The following is a 20624-nucleotide window of genomic DNA, read 5'->3' as shown; positions in this document are numbered from 1 at the left end:
TAATCAGGGATAGGTAATAAATGCTGGCCTTGCCAGCAATGCCCACATCCCAGGAACGAATTTAAAAAAATGTAAGTTTTACTTTAATGAGTGCTTATCTTGGTGGAATAGTTAACGTTAAAGCATTTAAAAAATGATAGTTGTAGCTGTCTTAAAACTTGCAATATTTTACTGCATTTACAGTTGTGTTCTGCCCTAAGCAGAGAAAAACCCAAAATGTGTATACTGCATTTAAACAACTTTTTATATCCCTTCTCATAGATTTCTTATGACACGCGTTTCCCTTATCTGACAAAGGCAGAACACCTGTCAATGCTACTCTATACGAAGCCTTTTTGAATCGAACTTAAGTCGCTCTTGTCGTAATTACCCATTCTTCTCTATACAGAAATGCCGTATTTGCTCCAGATTAGGAACTAATTTGTGGGGAATCACGGTTAAAACCTTATTATAGTATTTTGTAGTACATCATTAAGTCTGCCAGTTGATTATGTTGAGTGAAGCACAGTATCAACCAGTCAGTTAACAATCCTGCCATCTGTTGTGTCAGATCTATATAATTCCTCTTCAGCATAGGTCGTGAACAAGAACAGAATTTATTATTTTTTGGCCCTTGAACAGTGAGTTTGCTGATCTTGTCCAAGGTTTCTGGGAGGGAGGGCTTTTCTTTCACTGTTGAAACAAATTTTGTGGCTTATCTGTATGAGTGATCCTGATGCTTTTGGTAGTGTTTACTGAGCTGGATCATCTAGCTATCTAGACAAAGGAGTTTGGCATAGAGGGGACAGGACAGCATTTTATTATGCTGTGCAACCTATTTCCGTATCTTGATTATAGACCCTATTAACTCTAGCTTTGGATGGACAGCTATTGAAGTTTTCTTACTATTGTAGCTGAACGTGCCTTGGACACCATGAACTTTGATGTCATCAAGGGAAAACCAATCCGCATCATGTGGTCACAGCGTGACCCATCACTGAGGAAGTCGGGTGTTGGTAATGTGTTCATCAAGAACCTGGACAAATCCATTGACAACAAGGCTTTGTACGACACCTTCTCCGCATTTGGAAACATCTTGTCTTGTAAGGTGGGTTTGCAACCATGACAGAATGAAAGCTAATCTTGGACTTCTTGCTATCCTTTTGTTCCCTGATGCAACAACCTTGTAAGTTTTTATGTTGGAGATCTGATGACATTATCAGAGAGTCTTTTGAATCACAACAGTCTTTTGAGCTGAATTCTACCCCAGGGTATGTGACCTGCAGGAACTTTTGGGACACAGCTAGCCGTAGTAACTTAGTACCAGTGAAATGAACATTCCAGTTACAAACGCTAACCCAAAGAAAAGTCTATTATTTCTATGGGCCAGATTTTGGTGAAAAATTAATGGCGTCTGAACGACGCATGCCATTATTAATGCACAAATTGACCAATTTGTAGCAAGGGAGAGGTAACCCGTGAATTGCGATTTGCCAGAAGTTGCTGGCCGATTTGTGCTGCTCCGCTGTTAGCTTCATGAAAACGACATCTCGCCCTTAACCTCCCTGTGATTTTCGCAGCGTTGCTGCATTTGTACATGATCGCCCATTAAACTGCCCATGAAAAGTTAAGTCTAGTAATTATCAGCATAAGTACCCTTTTCACAATGTAATAATTGTTAATGACTGCTAATCAACCTCTCTTGCCCAGAAAGTAAACAATTATAAGTGTGGAGTCTCATTCCTTGAGGTTGTGAATTGTTTTATTTAAAAATGTCATTTTTTTCCTTACTTTTCCTTTCTGTCTCTCTTAATCCAATCTTTCTTTCACTCTCTCTTTCTCTTTCTGTACCTGATTTGACATTTAATTCACCCTCCTTCTCAGTCCTTCCTCTGTTTATTTCTTGATCCTTTCATCTCATTGGTTAAGGTGATACCCTTGTTGCCCCATTGTTCCCCAAGGTCCCAGATGCCCTGTGACCCTCACTGCATTGTTATCAGCTTGCACTTCCAGCAACTTTGTGGGCAAAATTTTTTTAAACCTACATGTGCAATTGTAAGTCTAACAAACAGGGCATGTAGGAAGATGCCCCACTCCAGCAAAATCTGGCCCAGTGAGTTTTTCTTAGCATTTGTATAGATTTATTTTTAAGGACAAAATGCATTTCTCGCTTTAATTTATCAAGTACATGGTACTGGAGGTGAACTCTTAAGTTTATAGCCTTCATCCAGGACCTAGTGCCTTTTGCATTTGGCCTGTGTTTTTAAAGGCATGTCTACTGTAGAACCATTTAGTTCTCATCAAAAGTATAGTGCAAGTTCAGGCTGTCCAGAAACACAGATATTTCTTCTCTTCAGGTGGTATGTGACGAAAATGGCTCCAAAGGATATGCATTTGTTCACTTTGAGACTCAGGATGCTGCAGATAGAGCTATTGAGAAAATGAATGGCATGTTGCTTAATGACCGGAAAGTGTGAGTATTTTAAAGCATTAGGTGTTTAAATCATGGTTTTAATGTGTATGCTGCCAGACTGTGGACAGTGCTGCTGATATCTTGTATTAAATAGTTCATTGGTTGTATTCCATTCTGGGAGAAGACAGATCTGTAACACTGATGGACATGGATTTATTTAAAATTCATATATAGCTAAATGTGTCTGTTGGATAAAGCTGTCGACATTTCCACATGGTGATTTAATTGTACCATTTTAAAGTTATTTTAATTTGGGCCATTCTACAGCCAATTCAACTAAAATAAGCAGTAAATTTTAAATAAAAGGATTTTTTTGCTTGCTCGCTCTTTTCTCCCTATTCTTGTCTTCCCCACTGCTTTTCTCTGTTTTAACTTCATTTTTTTTCTTTATTTGTTCTTTAGCTTTTTAAAACAGCTTAAAGCACTGTTCTTTTGTCTGGTGCCTCGGTGGATCTTACGGCCCATTTTAGAGTTGGGACTCGCATTTAAAAAATTGGAACTAGTTTAAAAACCAGCTCTGAAGAACCATGTTTCAGCTATTCAAGGCCTAAAAGTAGTAATAAATAATACTTCATGAGAGGCATGCCACTGTTGACAAGCTAGCTGTCAGCCTCCTGGTGCGTGGATAAGATAACTGCTCCATGGAACACAAAAAGTTAAAGGTGTTTTAGCAAAACATCAAAGTAGATAGTTAACTATACACACATTCGTCTTTTGCTTCCAAGTACTTGTATCAGTTGTAGTGCTGGCTGAGACCAGAGCCTGTTATAAAGCACCATTTTTAAATTTTGGAGTGTATTGGAATTTCCTAACTGAATAAATGTTCCCTTAAATGAACAATCTCATCAACAAAGGCCTGTTAACTGGAACTGCAGCAGCCTTGCATTTATAGTAAATGCTATGCAGTGTAAATCTTTCATCTTGGATTCCATTTTTTTCATTTGTGACAAGAGCCTGAGAATTCAGTTCAGATTTTATAGCTTAAATTTCTTTTTACCCTAAAATATATTTTTTGGTTATTTATTTTTCATCTGTAAGTTAAAGTTAACGGAAAATAATAGTAAATAGAGAAATACATCATACAAAGATCAACAGTAAGTTAACAAAATATAACAATGGACTATGCTGCCAGTCCATATCTGTAGCATAGCTGGACTTGACCTTGTAGCACAATACTTGCCTCCAACTTTTGTAGAGTCTGCAGAATAACCCACAGTCCCTCAGTATGAAGAACCACCCTACCTCACTGCACAATGTAGGAGTGTTTGGGAGAGAGTGCGCACTGGGACTAGCTGCTAGAGCTTCTTGCTGCTGCTTAAAGTAAGCTTTTGAAATTCAAGCAACTAATTTCAAGCACACCATTAATTCTATCCTTTCAAAGAAGTTATGATTGATTTATGGGCCACAAAAATAGATCTCAATAATACCTAACACACACAGTCAGTGTGAGACATGAGTGTGGTCAGCTAAGCTGAGAAACATGACCACTTGCACAGAATGGATTTACTTTGGGACAATCCCGCAGCAAATTTAAGAAATTTGCCTCATTTTGCCCACATCTCCAACACGGGAACCTCATTGTTTTGAGATGGCTACTGGATATGTGTAATCTATTCATGATACTGTAATGAACTCTCTGCCCTAAAACACTAAAGCAAGGAGCTGACAATATCCCCAACTATGATAATTTTCATGGAAGTGTCCAGTTCTAGGGGAAGGGTAGTGGTCCATTCAGCATGTCTCTTTTATATAATCATTTTTCATCTTTTTTGACTGTGAAGCTTTAGGATTAGGACAGCACTACTACTTTCTATTTGTGTGAAAATTCATAGTTATGTTTATCATGAGGAAGAATGGAAGAGTATGACATCATGGAGGAGAAAGGGAATGAGATGGTACTGAGCGGTTCAATTGGGGCCTAAGCCATCAAAATGTTGCAAACTAAATCATAATTCAGATAGTTATTTGTGTATTTTCAAGAACAAATATGTGACCTCAAGGACCAATCTCTCTATGGATCATGAAAGCTTTTGCTTGATTTTTGAATTTCACTAAATATTATATTACTCTTTAATTTAGATTTGTTGGCCGTTTTAAGTCTCGTAAAGAGAGAGAGGCTGAACTCGGTGCAAAGGCAAAAGAATTTACCAATGTTTACATAAAGAACTTTGGTGATGATATGGATGATGAACGACTCAAAGAAATGTTTGATAAATTTGGTGAGTGGAACTCTGGTACAAGTGTGGCTTGAAATGGAGATAGTATGAACTGGTAGTGCTGTACTTATGTTTTCCAATCCCATGATATCGGCAACGCTCTCCTCTCCAGGACTGTGTCCAAGTGCTGTGGGTAGTATTTTCATTTATCTTTCAAATTATTATATTTTAATTTGCCTTTAAACTTTCAAGATCTCAGCACAGTGCTTGAGCATTCTTTCATGCCAATTTGATGATCTGAATTTTTCCTGTTTATAATTAAATCCTCTCAGTGGTCATTTTCCCCATTCTTCTGAATTCCTGATCAGCTGCTTTGCTGTGGGATGATGCTGTGAGGCCAGATGCCTTTCCACAGAGAGAATGGATGTTTGACTCCTTCCATATGCCTCCCAGTGAGCAGCATTGGCAGAGGCCTGAACTCAGGTGGTCTTGGTGCAGGACATTAGAGGAGAGAATATTGATATTCTCTCTCCAAAGAAAACCATGGAATGATCTCTTTTTGCTGGAAGCATTCTGTGTTCACTTCAATGAATTACACGGTGAGTGTATTTTTTTTGTAAATGGGGAGAGTGATAAATATCCAATTTTAATAATTGAACTTTCATTTTGGAATGAAACTTGAATTGCAATATTAAGCTTACACATTATAGTTTCCTTTATTTTCTCTTCTCGTGGCTCATCCTCTCTCATACTGTTGAAAGTGTATGCTGCAATAAGACATGATCAATTTCAGTATTCTTGGAAACAGTGTTTAACCTTTTAAACATTGAAATGCAATCCTGTTACAGTTTTTCAGTTTACTTTGCGACTAGCACAGCAAGTGACTTTTATGCTTCCATAATTGCCACCATCACAACCATTGGCACGGAAAACAATACTCAAAGTTTAAAAATAAAAGGGATTCTGTGGTGATGGAATTGATTAAACATAAGAACATAAGAAATAGGAGCAGGAATAGGCCACTTGGCCCCTCGAGCCTACTCCGCCATTCAATAAGATCATGGCAGATCTTGGGCTCAAAGCCACTTCCCTGCCTGCTCCCCATAACCCTTCACTCCCTTATCTTGCAAAAATCTATCTCCACCTTAAATGTATTTAACGACCCAGCCTCCACGGCTCTCTGGGGCAGAGAATTCCACAGATTTACGACCCTCTGAGAGAAGAAATTCCTCCTTTAAAGCGGCACCCTGAATGAGGCATAGATAGTGCTAAACAAAAGATTGCACACAAAATATGAAGGCTTTTAAAGAGAGATCTAAAGAAAATTCCATACCTATTTGCATCGATTGCTTCTCATTGAAATGAATGGGACCTATCTAAATTTCGGCATACAGGTGGTGGTCTGAGGATGCAAACATGCCGAACTTTTTCAGATAATGTAATTGCATTCTGCTTTTTGAGAGCCCCAACGATTTTGAGTGCCTTTTGGAGGGCACGCTGAGCTTACACATACTCCAGTAGCAACAGAAAAAAAATGACTGCAAAATGAATTGCAGATGTTAACCACCAGAGTACAGAGAGGGGGAAAGGGTGGGCAGCACAAATCTTCTTCCTGCCCCAGAAGGAAGCGCTCATGCTGCTTCTGTAAAGAAGTGCTAATTCTATTTGCTGCTTAGTTAGTTTTCATATCTGCTATTATTCATCTATCCTTTTTCTGTTTCTCTTTGCCCTCTTAGGCAAAACCCTCAGTGTCAAAGTAATGACAGATCCAAACGGAAAGTGCAAAGGCTTTGGCTTTGTTAGCTATGAAAAACATGAAGATGCTTCCAAGGTGTGTATAGTGGTTCACAGGAGCTTTTAACTTTTTGGTCCAATGTGGAAATGGATCAGAACGGCTCACTTTTTTTGGCACACACTTAGTGTGTAGCTATTTAGAATGCAAGTTTTACTAGACAAAGTTAGTCAGTCACCAAAATGAATTCTCTGTACATGAAGAACGCAGAGAAACTGAATTTCCCCAAACTTTTAAGAATAATTTGGAAATTTAAATATGGTCAGCTGAAATAAATTGGTTTAGAATTGAGGCTTTCCAAGATCTGCATTCTCTTAACTACTTTAGGTGCTGAGAAATTTTTCCAAATAAAATTTGAGGTGCTTTGAGAAATAATTTTGATATTTTTATGAATTACACTCAGTGTTATAAATGCTGAACTGCGAAACAGATTTTGGAATGCAAAGTGAACTTTTATTAATGGGGAGAAGTGCTAACAATTCTGCTTTAATGAGAGCCACATGTAATAATGGAAAAGAAGTGCTAAAGGTGAGGCAGCCTGAGCTGTAAACGTTGTACCGTTAAATTGTACGAGCATTATCTGATGTTGAAAGCAAAGGCAAGTAATGCAGTCCAAACAAGGCTGCTACTATAATGTAATCTAGTTCAAGGATATCAGACTTATATTTGATATGGAGTCATATTCAAAATGATCTGAAACATCAGGGTCAGTATGATAATGCTTTGCTACAGAAGCAACGTCACTACGTAAACCGTTTGATTTGTTTTTACAAAAAGTCATTTTCTTCTCTTACACTCAGTTCAATATTTTTCTTCCTAAAAACTGTAGCTTTTCGCTGTGGAATCTTCTTGTTGCCAAATACTGTTCTGTCTGACTCGCTGTCCCAATTTTACAGTTTTTGTGGGGAAGGCAGAGGACGTTGTGCATGGTTTGTGGCTAGGTCACAATCTATGGTCATTAAACTAAAAATATTAGAATATTCTGGATGATTTTTTTAATGTATGCTGGAAGGATTGTCTTACATTTTACTATCTGATTTTTTTTCAATTCGGTGTTCTCAAAGCTTCTTTGAAAATACCCTGTCTTGGATGTCATATTGAATTAGAAGTAAGCCTTTTGGGTTGAGAACAGGGCACATTACAACGATAGTTTGATTCGCATCAAAAGTAACTGGTTAAAGCTTAAAAAAATAATTCCACCTGTTGTAGTTGCAAGTGTAAATTACAACTTTTGCATAAAACATGAATATTTCATTCATTTTGATGCACAGTGCAATTATTTAATTATAAAAGCTAACTTCTAACTTTGTGAAAAGTTTATAAATCAATGGGAACCGTAGTATAGTGGTAATGTCACTGGCTAGTAATCCAGAGGCCTGGACTAATGATCCAGAGACGTGAGTTTAAATCCCACCACGGCAGCTGGGAAATTCAAATTCAGTTAATTAAATAAATCTGGAAACAGCTAGTATCAGTATTGGTAACCATGAAACTGTCAGATTGTCGTTAAAAACCCACCTGGGAAGGAAATCTGCTGTCCTTACCTGGTCTGGCCTATATGTGACTCCAGGCCCACAGCAATGTGGTTGACTCTTAATTGCCCTCTGAAATGGCCTAGCAAGCCACTCAGTTGTAACAAACCGTTACGAAATGCAATAATAAGAATGAAACCGGACGGACCACCCGGCATCAATCTTGGCACCAGCTACGGACACGGCAACGGCACACCCAGCCCAGTCGACCCTGCAAAGTCCTTCTCAAAGTGGCAAAATTGGGAGAGCTGTCCCACAGATTAGTCAAGCAACAGCCTGATAGTCATATTCACAGATTCATACCTTTCAGCCAATGTCCCAAACTCATCCAGCGCCATCCCTGGGTATGTCCTGTCCCACCAGGGGTAGCGGCACAGTGGTATACAGTTGGGAAGGAGTGGCCCTGGGAGTCCTCAACATTGACTCCAGACCCCATGAAGTCTCCATGAAGCCGATTACCACCTACTGCTCTCCCTCAGCTGATGAATCCTCCATGTTGAACACCACTTGGAAGAAGCACTGAGAGTAGCAAGGGCACAGAATGTACTCTGGGTGGTGGACTTCAATGTCCATCACCAAGGGTGGCTCGGTAACACCACTACTGACCGAGTTGGCCAAGTCCTGAAAGACATAGCTGCCAGCCTGGGCCTGCGACAGGTGGTGAGAGAACCAACACGAGGGGAAAAACCTACTTGACCTCGTCCTCACCGATCTACCTGTCGCAGATGCAACTGTCCATGATAGTATTGGTAGCAGTGACCACCGCACAGTCATTGTGGAGACGAAGTTCCATCTTCACAGAGGACATCTTCCATCGTGTTGTGTGGCACTATCACCGTGCTAAGTTGGATCGATTCAGAACAGATCTAGCAGCTCAAAACTGGGCATCCATGAGGCGCTGTGGGGCAGCAGCAGAATTGTATTCCACCACAATCTGTAACCTCATGGCCTGGCATTTCCCTCACTCTACCATTACCATCAAGCCAGGGGACCAACCCTGGTTCAATAAGGAGTGTAGAAGAGCATGCCAGGAGCAGCACCAGGCATACCTAAAAATGAGGTGCCAACATGGGGAAGCTGCAACACAGGACTACATGCATGCTAAAAAGTGGAAGCAGCATGCTATAGACAGGGCTAAGCGATCCCACAATCAACGGATCAGATCAAAGCTCTGCAGTCCTGCCACATCCAGTCGTGAATGGTGGTGGACCATTAAACAACTAACGGGAGGAGGAGGCTCCATGAATATCCCCATCCTCAATGATGGTGGAGTCCAGCATGTGAGTGCAAAAGACAAAGCTGAAGGGTTCGCAACCATCTTCAGCCAGAAGTGTCGAGTGGATGATCCATATCGGCCTACTCCTGAGGTCCCCACCATCACAGAAGCCAGTCTTCAGCCAATTCAATTCACTCTACGTGATATCAAGAAATGGCTGAGCGCACTGGGCTATGGGCCCTGACAACACCCTGGCTATCCTTCTGAAGACTTGTGCTCCAGAACTAGCCGCGCCAAGCTGTTCCAGTACAGCTGCAACACTGGCATCTATCCGACAATATGGAAAACTGCCCAGGTACGTCCTGTCCACAAAAAGCAGGACAAATCCAATCTGGCCAATTACCGCCCCATCAGTCTACTCTCAATCATCAGCAAAGTGATGGAAGGTGTCATCGACAGTGCTATCAAGCGGCACTTGCTCACCAATAACCTGCTCACTGATGCCCAGTTTGGGTTCCGCCAAGACCACTCGGCTCCCGACCTCATTACAGCCTTGGTCCAAGGAGCTGAATTCCTGAGGTGAGGTGAGAGTGACTGCCCTAGACATCAAGGCAGCATTTGACCGAGTGTGTCATCAAGGAGCCCTAGTAAAACTGAAGTCAATGGGAATCAGGGGGAAAACTCTCCACTGGCTGTACCTAGCACAAAGGAAGATGGTTGTGGTGATTGAAGGTCAATCATCTCAGCCCCAGGACATCGCTGCAGGAGTTCCTCAGAGCGGTATCCTAGGCCCAACCAGCTTCAGCTGCTTTATCAATAACCTTCCCTCTAACACGGTCAGAAATGGGGATGTTCACTGATGACTGCACAGTGTTCAGTGCCATTCACAACTCCTCAGATAATGAAGCAGTCCATGCCCACATGCAACAAGACCTGGACGACGTTCAGGCTTGGGCTGATAAGCGGCAGGTAACATTTGCGCCACAGAAGTGCCAGGCAATGACTATCTCCAACAAGCGAGAGTGTAACCACCACCCCGTGACATTCAACGGCATTACCATCGCCGAATCCCCCACCATCATCATCCTGGGGGTCACTATTGACCAGAAACTTAACTGAACCAGCCACATAAATACTGTGGCAACAAGAGCAGGTCAGAGGCTAGGTATACTGCAGTGAGTGTCTCACCTTCTGACTCCCCAAAGCCTTTCCACCATCTACAAGGCACAAGTGAGGCACTTTACAGCTAATGAAGTACTTTTAAAGTGCAGTCATAGGAACATAGAAATTGTTAGACTGAAAAAGACCACGGTCCATCCAGTTCGCCTTCTACCATCCTGATAATCACATAATACAACGCTAATGGACTAAACACAGCAATCAATCTTTATCAATTAGCCTACAACAGACCCAGACAAGACACGAGGCAGTAGGGGAGAATTTTGGGAACCATAGGTCCAAAGTCACCTGTTCCTCCCAAGCATGCTACAGTTACCACATTGTGTCTCAAGTTACTCATGTACTGTATCCCAAAATGCTATTTTCTGAAAGAAATCTATCTAATTTGCATTGAATGCATCAAGACTAACTGCTTCCACCATCTCCCACAAAACCTGTTCCATAGATTGGCCACGCGCTTATTGAAATATTATTTTGGCAGATAGTTTTGAATTTGCCCCCCTCAAGCGCAGGCCTTACCTATGGTTCTACTGTCTGGACTAGGTGAAATTGCTGGTCGACATTATCTAGTTCCTTTTAGTATTCTAAAAACGGCAATCTTATCACCCCGACCTCTCTTCCAGTGAACATGCCCAATTTACATAATCATAGGAAAGGTAGCAGCCAATTTGCGCACAGCAAGGTCCCACAAACAGCAATTAAATATATGAACAGATCATCTGTTTTAGGTGTTGGTTGAGGGTTAAGTGTTGGCCAGAACACCAGAAGTCCCTGACTCTTGTTCAAATCGTGTCATGGGATCTTTTACAGTCATGTGAGAGGGCAGATGCGCCTTCGGTTTAATGTCTCATCCGCAAGACGGCACCTCCGACAATGCAGCACTCCCTCAGTACTGTACTGATGTGTCAGCCTAGACTATGTGCTCACGTCTCTGGAGTGGGGCTTGAGCGTTGTGAGAGTGCTGCCACTGAACCAGGGCTGAATTTTTAAGGCATTAGTGGCTGCTGGTATACCAAGGCAAAGAGTTAATACCTTCAGGAGAACTGGGGAGAAAATTGGTGAGGAAGAGGGAAAAAAAACCTCCCTGTTATCTCTGATTAATGTGGAAGTACATTTCTGCAAAAAACAGTTAAGTCTTTATTTATGCTCCATAGATTGCTCTCTGAATAGGTATTAAGTTTAGATTTTTTAAATTTCCTTCAAGCAGCTAATGTAATTTCTTAGAATGAGCAACTAACTTAATTCCTTAGAATGGGAGTGTTTTAATGCACAGAGCATTGTCACAATCTGCCTCTATAGGGTTGGTTTTAATCTAGCATTGTGCAGTATAGTGCCCTTTGAGTAATCCTGGCTTACATACACTAGTAAATGTCAAGTTTTATAAGTGTTGTTCTTGTTTATATCATGTAAATGTGTTGGTGCTCTTTTCTTGTGTGTATATGCAGGCTGTGGAAGAAATGAATGGGAAGGAACTGAATGGAAAGATGCTATTTGTTGGTCGTGCCCAGAAAAAAGTGGAACGACAGGCTGAACTGAAACGAAAGTTCGAACAGTTAAAACAGGAGCGGATCAGCAGATATCAGGTGTGTGATGGAGCTACTTTGGGATGTCCTCACAATGCATAACCACTTTAGGAAGATACTCCTACCACTATTATTTTACTATTTTCCATTGAAATAAAAGATTAGAAGTAAGGAAAACACTTGTTTAAAAATGCCCTGTAAGATAGACAAGTACATGGGTCATATAATGTCATTTTATTTCACTTAAGGTTGTTCTTAAGCTGATCTTTGTGATGATTGAATGAAAATCCCTTGCAATTCATTGAAGAGCAGGGAACCCATGTGTGTCAGTTTGGGGATAAAGTAACAGACAAACCGGAAATCTCTTGACTAATTTGTTGCGGGACATGTATTACATCCAGGAAATGCATTTCATTTCAGCTGTGTTTAAAAATCAAACCAAATTATGGAATAGTTACTCTTTTTTTAGGAAACATTAAATTGCTGCTGTTTTAATTTGAGAATATTGTGTGTGTCGGGGGTGGGGAAGAGAGAGAATTGTCATGTAATGCTTTTTCATATGCAATGGTGTGCCCAATTACTAAAATGAGGATCACAGCTGCCCAAACTTTAGCACCAATCTTCTGTCACTGTTTTATGCTTTGCTTGAGGTCCAGTTTTTTGAGAGTTTGGATTCAATCCACGTGAAACAGTTTTATCTTGATCTCCCAGCTAGGAGTGTTGGTAAAGTTGAATGGTTGATACAATATATATCAACATTATAATATGTTGCTGTTCCCCTGCCCTCCTCCCCTTCCTCCCCCACATGTAGAAAACCCTGGACATTGATATGTCTGTATGTAATGTGCAGAGGAGGAAATTGTCACACAAATAGAGGAAATATTACTCAGCTGACAGTTACACACTTAACATACGGTACATGAGGAGGCAATTTATCTGACACCATGGTGATTGACTACAGCTAAGGAAAAACACATCTAACTATAATACTGCCACAGCAATAGGAAATGTTTGTGCACATAGAAAATGTACTGTTACGTGGCTTTGTCCATATATAGGTCTATATATGTAATGTAGCACCTAGTTCCTGTAACCAGTTCTAATTGTGCAGTGCAGACTCGAGGAGCTGTTATGCCAAAGCAATGCTGAGTAAATCCAGATGGGTCTCTTCTAAATTGAGGCTTGTCTCTACAACTTTGCAACAGACATCAAGTTACTTTTACAGAATGATTTTAGGATGCGTTTCTTTTTCTCTTTTCTTGGAGGCTGCGATTCATGCTGGGCTACGGCTCCATGAGTGCAGGTAGTCTTCCAGTCTCTTCACCTCACCAAGTGGCTATTTTTTGTGTTTGGGGCAGGCTATTCAATCGATCTATTCCAAGTTTCGCAATGCATTTTGTTCCCTTCTGAATCCGATATGCACATGCATAAACCATGCCAAGAGATTTGCTATGACGCGCTCCATTTCAGAACATTAGCATCAGTGCATCTTGAAAGAAAGCGTTCATCAAATTTTAAATCAACTTCTTAAAGAGACTTCCTCTTTGTACAGTTGGTTCCCCTTTTGAAAATGAGCTGCCGGGTACTGCAATTGTGAGTCCAGGAATGTGCACAAACCAGAACTGGACTAAAAACACAATGAGATTTCTTACATGATTTCCCTTCATCACACTCTGGCAGCTTTTCAATATTGGAGAGTTCCCAGTAAGTTCATGCCAGATTACTACAAAAGCATGCTAGTTTTAGAAATTATAGCTATTATGGTTTACAGCCCACAAAAATAATGAAGATATTTTGTTATTGTTGCCTAGTATAGAAATAGCTTTTTCAGCCCATAATAAATGCATATTTGAACAGTGGATCAGTCAAGTAGGTGATTAAAACTTCACGCCTTACAATGTGAACTTCTAACAGTCACCTCCACCATTTATTTGCAGAGCATTTTCTGAGTTGGAATTTGAGTTTTCTGGCTCCAATTTGGTTTGTGTGTATTGGAGCAGTGATAATTTTATTGCATTAGGTTGGAATTATGCAGCATTTATTTAAGTGCATTTTTATTCTATTTTTCAGCTGCTAGATTTGAGAACATTAATTTGTGCAATAACTGTAGGGTTACTGAACTTTATTAAACTGTTTTTAGGGTGTGAATCTATACATCAAAAACCTAGATGACACCATTGATGATGAAAAACTGAGGAAAGAATTTGCTCCATTTGGTTCAATCACCAGTGCCAAGGTATGTTTTTTAATTACTGGTTTAATGAGGCAAGACAGCATAACAAGGGTAAAAAATTGAAAAGGATGCCTTTCCTGGTTAAGCTTCACTTAAAATTTTGGATAGTAGTTTTTTTTTTTTTTATGAAAGGTCAGTCTCCCTTAATGAGCTGTTCTCAAGTCCGAGGAGCTCTTGGACTTCTTTGTCACTAAGATTGAGACCATCCGTTCAGCTGCCTCTGCCGTTTCCCTCTCTTCTCCTAGCCCACCAGGCCAAACTTCCTCTAAGGTTCCGCCCTGCCCTAGCCCTGAACTTGCATCTTTCTCTAGTTTCTCTCCTATTTCCCTTCATGCCCTCTCCGAGCTCACCTTGTCCATGAGACCCACCTCCTGCTCCCTTGACCCTATTCCCACTAAACTGCTGACCACCAAACTTCCCTTCCTGGCCCCCACGTTAGCTGATATTGTTAACGGTTCCTCTCTTCAGGTACTGCCAACCCCACCTTCAAATGTGCCATCATCACCCCTCTCAAAAACACAACCCTTGACCCCTCTGTCCTTGCAAACTACAACCTCCCTTTCCTCTCAAGTCCTTGAACGTGCTGTCGCCTCCCAAATCCATGCCCATATTTGACAGAACTCCATGTTTGAATCCTTCCAATCAGGTTTCCGCCCCTGCCATACCATCCTCCTCCAACACCTCTCCTCCGTCGTCCAGCTGGGTGGGACTGCACTCGCTTGGTTCCATTCTTATTTATCCAGTCGTAGCCAGAGAATCACCTGCAATGGCTCCTCTTCCCGCCCCTGCATCGTTGCCTCTGGTGTCCCCCAAGGATCTATCCTTGGCCCCCTCCTATTTTTCATCTACATGTTGCCTCTCGGCGACATCATCCGAAAACACAGCGTCAGGTTCCACATGTACGCTGACGACACCCAGCTCTACCTCACCACCCTCTCTTGACCCCTCATCTCTAAATTGTCAGACTGATTGTCCGACATCCAGTACTGGATGAGCAGAAATTTCTTCCAACTAAATATTGGGAAGACCAAAGCCATTGTCTTCGGTCCCAGCCACAAACTCCGTTCCCTAGTCACTAACTCCATCCCTCTCCCTGGCAATTGTCTAAGGCTGAACCAGTCCATTCACAACCTTGGTATTGTATTTGACTCTGAGATGAGTTTCCTTCAGCTGCGGAGGCCCTTATCTCTGGAATTCCCTCCCTAAACCTCTCCGCCCCTCTAGCTCTCTTTCCTTCTTTAAGACGTTCCTTAAAACCTACTTTGACCAAGCTTTTGGTCATCTGCCCTAATATCTCCTTATGTAGCTCGTTGTCAAATTTTATTTGAGAACGGCTCTTGTAAAGTACCTTGAGATGTTTTACTATGTTAAAGGTGCTATATAAATGCAAGTTGTTGTTGGGCAGCATTTGAAGCCTGGATAGCCAATCGGCATCTACTAAGCAATATTTGTGAGACTCTTTGAATGCTTCCTTTAGCACCTTTCCTCACACTCAAAGCTTGATATAAGAGATTGAGAATAAAATAAAAGATTCAATTAACCACCTTATTTCTGTTCTGATCCAGCTAATTAATATACTGTAAATGATTCGCAATGCAAACTAACTAACTTTAACCTTAATGTGGCACCATGTCCAGTATGGGGTCTGCCACACATGCCCTGCTCTTATGCACTGGTTTGGAGTCGAGCAAAGCGGCACTGCTGCCTCTGGAGGCAGAAACCATAAGTGGCCTCTCTATTGGCGAACAAGGCAGATTGTATAGGAGGTTAGGTTTTAAGCTGCTGAGAAAAAGGGAATGAAAGAAAGGAGGGGAAAGGGAATGGAGAAGTTGGGAGAATGAGTGGTTGAGGCAGGAACAGAGAGCAGTGAACATACTAGGATACAATATTTAAAGCTTTTATGGCTCTTCTGTCAGTATAGTTTCTTTTGCTGGTTCTAGACCTGAAGGTTGGCCATATCTGATCGAGGCTGGTGTTTGTGCCAGTTCCATAGGATTTTTGGAAGGGGAAAGCTCGTCAGGACTAAGGTTAAGATTAGTTCTGGCCATGTCTGTCTAATGTTCAATTAATGTGAACTCCTTTAATACTGAATGAAATCTAGCAGTGATGGGCATTCATTGAGCAGTTTCAACTTGCAGCAATTGAGGTCCAAACTTGACTAAACCCCGCCGAAGCACATTGTTCTGTGATGCAGTGCCCATTGGACAATTTCACTTATTAATAATCTTCATGTCCAGTCAAAGTCTGAAGACATAGGCTTAGCTGTTTTTCTTCTTGGAGATTTTTTTACCACTCCTTTTCTGAAGGTTTTGACACCTTGCTGCAGGGAATCACTGGATAGTGTTCAGGAGCAGGAATCCTATTCTGAGATTTCATGCCAGTAGTAGATCTGCCCTTGCTATGGTTGAGATCAGTTAACACAGCATATTCTAGGGAACAAAGCTGGACCTTTACGGTCTGGATGGTTCAGCTACTCATTGCCATTTAACCAGCTGAGCCATTAAGGGAGCTGGCTTAGACTGTAATGTTGAGAATGATGATTGATATTTGCCAGATACAGGTAGACTATCCTTTATCCGAACTTCCGAAAACCTCTAAAAACCGAAAGTTTTTCGTTCAGCGTAAGTCGTGCGCACAACATGACCAGAGTGGCGCACAACTTACGCTGAGCAGGGCAGAGGTTCACAGAGTTCCCTCCTGGGTAGGAGATTGCAGGCCAAGCCGGGCAGTGTGAAGGAGGTACCGGAGAGTGAACCCAACAATACAGTGGCCGGTCCAATATTCTTTTCTTCCCCCCCCCCCCCCCACCCGACCTGATTTGCGGGCCAGCTTAGTAGGAGTCAGCCGATATTTGGCTTTCCAGAGAAGCAGGAAGGGGAATGAGACACGGAACAGTCGCAAGAGGTAGCCTGAACTTTTAAAATTTATATTAAATACAAATTTCCCAGTCTTATAATAATACCTTCTGAAATCCAAAAAATTCCGAAAACCGAAACTCAGCTGGTCCCAAGGCTTTCGGATAAGGGATAGTGTACCTGTACTGCTAAAATTTTGTTTTCCTGTGAGCATGCATCCACTTTCAAATGGATGGCGATGGACCTACTTCAGTTAGTATATGGGACACTATGCAGCTATTTAGGTGAGAGGAGACGATCATCTGTTAACTGAGATGCATTTTAACCCTGTTCCCAGCTATAAATGGACAGTTTTTAACAGATTTCTACCTGTGTAATATCATTTCGACTGTTTATCTGCAAATGCAATCTGATTCCTTGTTAAAGTCACAGCTACTCTGCATGAAACAGCCCAATACTGAAATCTTTTGGAAGAGAAGACTCCACAAAAGGCTGAGTTCTTTAATATTTTAGTTTCTAAAATAATATATACCTGGGAGAGGGAAAAAGAGCTTCTCTTTGGGATAGAATAAATACAGGAAACTTTCGTTTAACCGGAGGTTAAATGTCCAGAAAGCTCTATCTACTGGCAAAATTCAGGAGCCGTTTCCTATAAGTTTTTTTTACTTCTCGTTGCTTTTTTTTTCCAGTCAGGCTCTGCAAGGTCTAGCTGAAGCTGTTGCTTAGCTACAGAGATGCTTTTAAGCTGCGGCCGACTGTTTTGAAGCTGTTGCTAAGCAACAGGGTTTGTTGATTCGTATGTTTTAACATTAGCGCTGGTTTCTACGGCAGTTTTGATGGTACGGCACCAGCTCGGTCCCGTCAGTGCCGGATACCAGAAAGTTTCCTGTATTACTGCCTTTTGAAGTGTTTGATTAATACAATGGAATGCCAGTCTTTTCTAAGTGGGGTGGAGGAAAATGAGAGTTCTGATCTAACATTTTCTGTATGGTCCCAAAATAATTCTGTTCTTTGGAAATGTGGGATTATTGTATTTGTAGATTTAAGTAACTAAGAAATGAAAATATGTTAATGCCAAATGCCTTTTCAAATTTTCTCCTTCAAGCCTCCATACACCTCCTTAACCCACCTAACCCAGATTATGAGTAGGTGGATTTCTCCCAAACCTCTGCCATGGATAACAATAGGCTACAAGGATAGTGTAGCGTGGGCCTTCAGTCATGACTGTTCCTTTCCACAACTGTATAGCTAAGATTATAAATTTGGGTCATGACTTTCCCTGTACTTGGTTCTTGCCAGCAACTGTGTTGCTAAGATTAGAGACTCTGAGTGTTGGGAACTGCTTTGAATATCACCGCAACTTTGATTTAAGCATGTGACACTTTACTGTTTTTAAAGGTAATGCTGGAGGATGGCCGAAGCAAAGGTTTTGGTTTTGTCTGCTTCTCCTCTCCTGAAGAAGCCACAAAAGCTGTAACAGAAATGAATGGGCGTATTGTTGGTTCCAAGCCGTTGTACGTAGCCCTTGCCCAAAGAAAAGAGGAACGCAAGGCACATTTAACTAATCAGTATATGCAACGAATTGCAGGGATGCGGGCCATGCCAGCCAATACAATCATCAACCAATTTCAGCCAGCTGCAGGAGGCTACTTTATGCCAGCTGTACCTCAGGTGAGTCCTTGAGGGGAATTTTTGTCATCTTAACACTCCAGATCAGGGAGCTATCAGGACAGTACAGTTTGGGAAATCTGGTGGAAATTAGTTCTGCCAGATTCTTGCTGGTTTTGGGCCCCGCTGTATATTCTGGTCAGGCCTAGATTGGGTGTCTGAAGCTCCCACTCAAAGCAGGCTCATTAGCATATGCAAAATAAGGCAGGGAAGAATCCCACATCATTTTCCAGCCCATAGGCATGCTGGACTCTGAGCTCTTACCATGCCCAGTGAAACCTGGTAGGCAGGAGGCATGGACGGGCATGCAGGTTTTAAAGGCAAGTGGCCCTTGTAATTTTTTGGTGTTTCTTTCAGCTGGCACTTAGGCTTTCATGAGCCTTATGCCAATTACTTTTTATATTATTGCCCCACCAATATCACTGTTGACCAACAGCCTGGTGGGATGGTCTCATGTCATTTTGCATCTCTCACACAGAGTCCTTCCTAGACAGCTTAAAGGAGCAGGACTTGAACCTGATTCCTAACATGTCATCATACTGTTCTTTGTTGTTCCCATGCCACTGTGTTGCCCTGTATTTTACTTGTGTGTTATTGCATTTTTTTTTCTTTTCTCCTTAAGACATTAAAACTTGCTGGGGTGAGGTTCCCGAGGCACCATAAGCCCTCTGGTGCTTTCCCTGGACAGGTATTGGCAGGCTACATAGGAAAGGGGGCATCACACAGCTGAACCACATGTGCTATGACTAGAGATCCACACACATGCGCTTTCCAACAGGAGTTGCTGGATAATAATCAGGCGCAGAAATCGCAGGGGTTCTTCCTCTGTAAAAACGCCATTCACTTTCTCTACCTCTTGCCAGTTTATTTGGGAGTAGTTGAAATCTCCTATGATTATTATTCTATGTCTTTTACTAATTTCATGGATTTTCTTACATATTTCTTCCTCCACTTCCCTTCACTATTAGGTGATCTGTAGAATACCCCTATTAGCGTGATCAATCCATTCTTATCCTTTATCTCAATCTATTGGTACACAAATAGAGGAAATATTAGTCAGTTAACAGTTACACATTTAACATACGGCTCAAGAGGAGGCAATTTACCTGACACCAAGGTAATGGACTACAGCTCAGGAAAAACACATCTAGCTATAGTACCACCATAGAAATAGCAAAGGTTTTTGCACATAGAAAATGTACTGTTATGTGGCTTTGTCCATATATAGGTCTATATATGTAATGTAGCACCTAGTTCCTGTAACCAGTTTTGATTGTGCAGTGCAGAGTCTGGAGGAGCTGATGTGCCAAAACAATGCTGAGTAAATCCAGATGGGTCCCTTCTAAATTGAGGCTTGTCTCTACAACTTTGCAACAGACATCAGGTTACTTTTACAGAATGATTTTAGGATGCGTTTCTGATTTTAGGATGCGTTTCTTTTTCTCTTTTCTTGGAGGCTGCGACTCATGCTGGGCTACAGCTCCATGAGTGCAGGTAGTCTTCCAGTCACTTCACCAATTGGCCATTTTTTGTGTATGGGGCAGGCTATTCAATCGTGGGGCATCATAGGTGAGTCCAGTACTGTTTTTGAACAAGAGTCACTGGAAAGCTCCTAAGATTGGGAACTTTATATGAAATTTTCTTCTCCTTCTCTGGCCTTGCAGTGGCTAAGATCCACTATCCTGCTGAAGACCATGCATCAAGATAGAGACCTTCGTGAGTCCGTAATGCCGCGTAACACCATGTCGTGTATTTACTTACCAGGCCACCAGGGGCCCACATTTCAGGCTGTTTACCATGGTCCACACAAGCCCATTGTCTTAATTCATAGTAGCCAGAAAGTCAGAATACTTAAAGCAGGTAATTTTTGGATTTCATATAGAAAGAATTTGGATTTATGTAACACCTTGGATTTATGTAACACCTTCTCACATCCTCAGGAAGTCCCCAAACACTTTGCAGCCAATGTTTTTTATTTGAAGTATTGACATTATGATGTACGTAAATATAACAAAACT

At 41.5% G+C, this 20624-nt stretch overlaps 1 protein-coding gene and 1 non-coding gene across 5 annotated transcripts in view; both read left to right on the top strand.

Moving 5' to 3' along the window:
* The window catches only part of pabpc4 (poly(A) binding protein, cytoplasmic 4 (inducible form)), a 42183-nt gene that overhangs the window by 8672 nt on the left and 12887 nt on the right, over positions 1-20624 (top strand). For all 4 annotated transcript variants that reach the window (XM_085962697.1, XM_085962696.1, XM_085962698.1 and 1 more), the window contains 7 exons: positions 894-1087; positions 2337-2452; positions 4532-4671; positions 6345-6439; positions 11773-11910; positions 13991-14086; positions 18337-18609. In XM_085962697.1, coding sequence (XP_085818823.1) covers positions 894-1087; positions 2337-2452; positions 4532-4671; positions 6345-6439; positions 11773-11910; positions 13991-14086; positions 18337-18609 — 1052 coding nt within the window. The remainder of the gene's footprint in view (positions 1-893; positions 1088-2336; positions 2453-4531; positions 4672-6344; positions 6440-11772; positions 11911-13990; positions 14087-18336; positions 18610-20624) is intronic.
* Positions 19853-19985, top strand: LOC147103247 (small nucleolar RNA SNORA55). The gene has a single exon (XR_015073019.1). It is a non-coding gene; the product is annotated as a small nucleolar RNA SNORA55 (small nucleolar RNA).

The sequence above is a fragment of the Somniosus microcephalus genome, chromosome 20, assembly GCF_052327205.1.
Source record: "Somniosus microcephalus isolate GS21.2 chromosome 20, FLI_Smic_1.0, whole genome shotgun sequence".
NCBI lineage: Eukaryota > Metazoa > Chordata > Chondrichthyes > Squaliformes > Somniosidae > Somniosus > Somniosus microcephalus.
The sequence above is the reverse complement of the archived record's forward strand: the minus strand, read 5'-3'. Positions and strand labels throughout refer to the sequence as shown.